General features: G+C 33.3%; 1 protein-coding gene across 5 annotated transcripts in view; it reads left to right on the top strand.

Moving 5' to 3' along the window:
• Nucleotides 1-6813, top strand: part of LOC110023330 (DExH-box ATP-dependent RNA helicase DExH15 chloroplastic) — an 86816-nt gene that overhangs the window by 34085 nt on the left and 45918 nt on the right. For all 5 annotated transcript variants that reach the window (XM_020722679.1, XM_020722677.1, XM_020722676.1 and 2 more), the window contains 2 exons: nucleotides 4099-4461; nucleotides 4937-5173. In XM_020722679.1, coding sequence (XP_020578338.1) covers nucleotides 4099-4461; nucleotides 4937-5173 — 600 coding nt within the window. The remainder of the gene's footprint in view (nucleotides 1-4098; nucleotides 4462-4936; nucleotides 5174-6813) is intronic.

Raw genomic sequence — 6813 nt, 5'->3', positions numbered from 1 at the left:
GATGTAATTAACTATAGGGGCTTGCCTCTATAGGGAACTTGGAACCCAGGTAAAATAAGCCCTATTTAATCTTTGTATTAAATAGGGGAACTTGTCGGTCATATATAAAAGGTTCGCTGACTAAACGGATGTCACAAATCTCTTAGTTTGCAGGATTGGGTCTATCGCCGAGGTCTACACTTATCTTTCGGGAGGGTGTAGTATTCGCGGTATCAGACACGATTATGCAAACTATTGGACGAATGAGATCCACTTGGTCTCATTTTTCAAAAATTAAAACATACTACTTTTAAAACTCAAACTATATATCTTTTATACTTAAATTAAATCTCAAAAATTATTTTCATATACCATATTTTCATAATTAATCAATCGAAGAAAAAGTTGACCGACAGTGCCCTGTCCTCTGTCCGTGCGGTTTTGTCGTCAAATGACACCATAAAGTAATGGTTACAACCAGAGCTATCTAACTGGAGGTTGTCGTCAAATGACACTATTATATTATGATCACAATTGCGATCCGTATGTTCTCCAATGACTTTCTACAATTTGAGTTGTGAACCATAAGGGTACAATTGATTGGCACAAAACCTTCGATCAATTAAGGTCGACTTAAATTTGTTCCCTTAGATAAACATCCATCACATATCTACAAGGGTCCCTCGCATGACACAACCCATAATTGCTTCAGTCATATTGAGTCGATTACCTACTCTAAGTAGATCTGGGATCGTGATGACCCGTGAAGACGGAACCATGAGATTTTTGATCAAGTTTGTCATCGTTTTCCCACCATCTGCTTTAAACTTCAAGTGATAAGTTTTGCAACTTAAAATGTATGGTTGCTGCTATTATATGCCGACCATTCGATTCTTAATGACTAGTCTTAATCGAAAGTGCTCTCATGTTATCAGGACGGGTAATTAACCATATGGGCTTGCGTCTATGGGAAAACTCGTACCCCGGATCAAAACGTAGAGGGGCTTGTTTCTCTGGAAAACCTTGAACCCTGATAAAAAAATCCTCGCAAAATGTGCAATGTCTTATCCACTATTCCATCTGTCTTTGAAAATTTTGATCCTCAGAACTCTCTCAACAACATCACAAAAATAATAGTCCGGTGGCGTCGAGATTTTCAGAACCCACTCTTACCAATAATTAAATATTGAATTTTGCTGCCTTTGTTTTGACTTGTTGGTTTCTTGCCAAGGATTTTGCAATTTGATGTCTTGAGGTTTCAACAGAGACAAATTGAGGATTCACTGTTTTGTGTTTTTTTTTTTCTTTTTCTATATTTTCAATTGGTTTCACTATTCCACTGCGTAAAGTTCATAAATTTGGTATCAGGACAAAATTTAGATTGGTTTAGCACACACTTTTCATTAATTTTTCGCTCTTTTCTCTTTTTTTCATCAACTTTTCCATTATTTTTCTTAAAAAATAGTAATTTGTTTGTGCTTTCCGTCTCTTTTCACACTGTTTTTCTTGTCAATTGCGTATTTTCCCTTCACAGAGTGCAAACTTGCTTTTGTGTGAAACGTTGAACAAAAATCTTAATTTCTATTTCGTTCCCTTTTTCACATGGGAAAAAATATAATTATGTTTAATCGAATCAAAAGCGCATATTTTTAGTCTCCTGTACTTTTGCTTGTCGCCTAAAATCAATTTTAAACAAGCATTGCAGATTTTTTTGAGTGCTACATGTTTGAAACTTCAATTCAACACAAGTTAATCTTAATTTTGGATCTTTTTTGAAAATCCAAAAAAAAAAAAAAAAAAAAACTCACTGAAGGCCTACCATTGAATTGTACATTAGATTCAATCATACATGTGAACAAAATGTACATATGCTAAGTTATTAACCTTAGTTGGTAGTAATATTGGATGATTGCAAAGCACAAATATGTCAATCTTCTCACCTCGCCGTCTCACTTGCACCATCTCACTTCTTTCTTCACTCCCTCCTGCCACCTAGTTTGTTACCGTTTTCAATCTAGCCCTTCACCTCTTTCGTATTCATCAGCACTTCCCTCTTAAGTTTACAGAGTAAAGATACGAGTGAGTGAGTATTCAAAATTGATCTTAACAAACTTATAAATTTATTTCAATATGTTTCATTGGCATCCGAACAAACAACCCTTGCATTTCTTAAATGCATGTATTTTAATTTGTATTTCTAAATTGCTTGCATTATGAAACATCCAACCAAACAACTCCTTATACAAATTATTGAATGCGATGTTGGGAAAAAGAAGGAAGAAAGTTATAATCTAATGTAGGAATAACCCTTCATATTATATAGTTTGATTGTTCTATCATACCCCTTTAATAATACTTTTGAATTTATAGGGCCCACGGCACAAGGCTTTATTATTATCTGTTGAATAAAAAAACGTCAGTATATGCTTTCATACTGAAATGGCGAGATGCTAATGAGCATGATTATTATGTTTTGACAAATTTTTATGCATATTAATGGTTCACAATGAGGAATTTTCTCTAATACTATAAAACAACAGGAGAGTTTCATGTCGAAATTTCACCATTAAAATTTAAAAAAAATTAATTTATTTAATGGATAAAAATGTTCTCCTACTAAATATTTCATGTTACGCCTATCAATCTAAACTAACTATGTTTATATCTTTATGCTGGAGCTAAGATGAGGGCAAATGCATTTCGTTTTTTAAAACCATTAATAGAAGTAATTAACTTTATAATGAATTTTCCTGTTTTTTTTAAACATTCTTATAGTGGAAGACTAATTTTGAGTTCAATGGAAAAAGTTCAAATCCATAGATGAAATGTCATAATTTTATTATTTATCATCTTAGAGTCACTTTAGCAACTTAATATGAAGCTCTATTGAAATCCAGTGGATCCTAAAAAATTAAATTTGAAGTTGCTAAATTGATTTAGAGTTGAGTAGGGCAGCTCAAATTGATTGCAAATTATAGTAGGAATTGGAATTCTTAATTTTTAAGTCAAATTAAACCCTCTCGAACTCAAGTAGTTAGTACTCTTTATCTATATATTATATATTGCTAGCTTTTAACTTTAATCTATGTAATACATATACTTTTGATTAGTTATTCTCTTCTTAACATATAAATCTTTATTGGCTTATGAATTTTTAATTATCCCATGTGTTATATGAGCTACTTTTCTACTAATTTCATTTCTTATTGCTTCAAAGCTATTATGCTGTTCATGAAAAGTAGGTATGAGTGCTCATGATGTATTTATGCTGAAGAATTTCAAACTGGAATCCTTGGTAAGGTTTGAAATTGCGTAATTGGGCATCAAAATATTTTGTCCTTAGATGTGGTGTCAAGCTCAAAGCGTTGTGAGGTGTAAGCCTCATAATCAACACATTGTGCAAAGCAATAAGTGTCATATCAACATTCTAATATCGAAGTATGAAGAAGAGTCATACCAACACTAAATTAGGATATTAAAGTGAGAACATAATAAGTCAAAGTATATAATAAGTCAAAGTAAGCTCATCACAATAAGTCTCTCTCCACTTTCAAACCAACATTAACAAATAATCAAAGCCACTCGTAAGAGTATTTAGAAGGGTTGCAGGCATTTATTTTATTTAATATTATTTGTATTTAGTATTTTGAGATGCACGCCTTAAACCCCCGTGGCATATGGCTCATGGGAAAAAAAAAATTGAAATAATATTGGGATGCGCCTCTTCTTTTCAACGAGGACTCACTAATCTACGAAGGATGTTGCATAATGTTTTTGATGTTGATGTGATTGCTTACTGAGATTTTTTGAAGTGAGTCATATTCTATTGATAGGTTAAAGCTATATCTAGTTTTCTTCGTTTTCTTTATTATTTAGGTAACTACATTGCTACTGTGGGCAATGTAGCCAGAACCCACCCTTTTTTTAATTATTGTCATGTAACTCGTGTTTTTATTTTATTTCTCTTCCCTTGGAATGCTGTTAGTGGTGATGAGTATATTCTATATATAAATTTTGGTAACAATTTTCTCTGTGATCATCAGAACAGTTATACTTTCATTTATAGATTTTTCTTTGTATGGTTGGAAATCACATTATTCTTAAATTTTACTGCGACAGTTTCATCTAGATCCCGATGATTCTAACATTGACCGGTCTAAGAATAAGCTTGCATATGCGGAAGAGCAGAATGGCAGCAACCCATCATATGGTGTAGCTTTGGGCTCGGACAACTCCTGGTATTTATTTTCAGAAAAGTGGATTAAAATGATATACAAGATTGGCCTTCCTGACGTCTCTTTAGCTTATGGTGAAGCTTTACCAAGAGAAATTTTGAAGGGACTCTTAACAGAGGAGGAGATTGCATGGGGAAAGCTATCAGAATCTGAGTTTGGATCTCTATGGAGCGCAGAAGGTTCACTTGAGACATGGTCATGGAGTCTAAATGTTCCAGTGTTGAGTAGTCTTTCGGAAGATGATGAGGTGTGTATATATTGGAGCATAAGCTTTTCAAATTAATTTATTATTGAATATTTTCATACCAACCCATAAGTTCGTACCTATTAAACTGTGTAAATTGTTTAATGTAAAAATAAGAACTTTACATGTATTTAAAAAAGGTAGATATTGACAAAATGGTTTAATGATTTTTGAAAATATTAAGGCACAAGAAGATTTTGTTGAATAACTCATCTTCAGCCAGTGACGTGGTTTTAAGGCACGTAATTTATACCCTCCATAATGGTTGTCTGATAGAGAGATTTTAGTTTGACAGAAACTATCACTAGATTTGTGTTATCGACAAACTTGCGTGTCTAAAATGTTTTGAAATCTATTAATATGGGACTCTTAATCATTGAAGTTTTTGTTTTATATTTTCAAATCTTCAATTTTTTCTTGTGCAATGCTTAAAAATTTATTCTGTGCTATAATTTTTAACCAGCTTTACTATATTCAGGTGCAAAACTGGTCAGAAGAATATCAAGATGCTATCAACTGTTATAGGGAGCAAAGGACAAGGGTTTCCCGTTTGAAGAAAAAATTGACAAACACAAAGGGGTTTAAAGAATTCAAAAGTGTTTTGGATATGGTTAATTTCAACAATGAAAAAATTAGGCGCTTAGAAACTAAATCTCATCGTTTAACCAAAAGGATAGAACAGATTGAACCCTCTGGTTGGAAAGAGTTTCTTCAGGTACATGCAATGCACTGCTTTAATTATGTCTTTTGTTATTTGGTATATCCAAAATTTAGATTTACATTGCCAATTAATCATACAGTTCATTTAGTTTTGTCATACCTTTCTGTTCTGCCTTCTATTTTTTGGTTGTTTTGGCTGAATGTTTGCTCGCTGAACTCTTAATTTGACAGAAAATTGTGGAGAAAACTTCTTGTTTTTGCCAACAAAGTGCTTGGCCTTGTATTGCTTGTTTTTTTTTTAAGACATGTCAATTTGGGTTAATTGATCGGTTTGATCTTAAGATTTACAATCTATGCCCATTATTTCATTGGACTTAGCCCAATCTGTCAGTTATTGGATTTGAAAAACATCTCAAGACTAACTATAATACTAACTAATTATGTAGCCTTAGATTGCACATTTAGTCAACTTTCTTAGCTATTCTGTTTGGATCAGTAGTAAATCTTTTAAGTTGGTCATGATTGTCATTTTGATTTACATGATAATTAGGTTGAATCTAGGCTGTATTGAATCATACTGGGCGTATGTCATCTTTGATTATGTGGTTCAACTTGTAACTTGTTAGCTCGGCCATGATGCAATCACTTGACTCAATTTTTGATATATAGCTCGAAGCCGGGTTTAACGAAATGTTTGGGGGATGATTGATGTACAGCCTCATTACACAGTTATAAAAAAATATTCTTTGTATCATGAAGATCAAATTGGAATTGATATTATATTTTAGGATTTTTGGCTATTTAATTTTTGAAGTATGTTTGTGTGTGTGTAATATATGATCCTAAAGATTTGATTTGTACTTAGGGAGGCATGATTAAAGCAGTAGAATGCATATACAGGGAGGCATGATTAAAACTATATAATATAAAATGTGCAATACAGGACAAACAGTAGAATGCATGTGGAACAGTAACAGGTAGAAACAAGTATAACATGCTATACAGACATGCTATACAGGAAGAACAGTAGCAAGTAAAAACATGAATAATATAACATGCTGTACGGTACGGTAGCAGGTAGGAACGAAAATGATATAACATGTTGTATAGGAAGAGCAGTAGTAGGTAGAAAATATGAATAATATGACATGCTGTACAGTACAGTAGCAGGTGGAAAATAGGAGTAATATGACATGCTATACAGTACAGTAGCAGGTGGAAAAAAAAACAGGAGTAATATGACATACTATACAGTAGAGTAGCAGGTAGAAGCAGAAATGACATAATCATGTTGTACAAGAAGAGCAGTAGCAGGTAGAAAATAGGAAAATAAAGTACTGAAAAATATAAAGCAAACATGTACGCCCGTGAGATCCGATGTTTCTTAAGTATAGCAAAGCTAAATGCATCTCAAAAAGCAAAGTCCGGAAGAAAACGTCATCCAGGAAATCCGAGGAAAAGCGGAAAACTCGAGAAAATTAACGAAAAAGACTCAAGTAAAAGAAAATTCTCAAAACTCCTGGGGAAATCCCGAAAGAAAGGAAAAGTAACACGAGTGCCCTGTCCCAAAGTTTCGATAAAACAAAAAGAAGATTCGGATGAGGGGGACCGCAAACACTCGTATGTGACTAGACTCAGCTGCATATTTATTCTCGAGGGTCCACGAAGGCTACTCAGTTACCCGACTGCATAGGA

Source organism: Phalaenopsis equestris, unplaced genomic scaffold (assembly GCF_001263595.1).
Source record: "Phalaenopsis equestris unplaced genomic scaffold, ASM126359v1 Scaffold000224, whole genome shotgun sequence".
In the NCBI taxonomy this organism is placed as follows: domain Eukaryota; kingdom Viridiplantae; phylum Streptophyta; class Magnoliopsida; order Asparagales; family Orchidaceae; genus Phalaenopsis; species Phalaenopsis equestris.
Note: the sequence above shows the minus strand (reverse complement) of the source record. Positions and strands in the feature narration are given on the sequence as shown.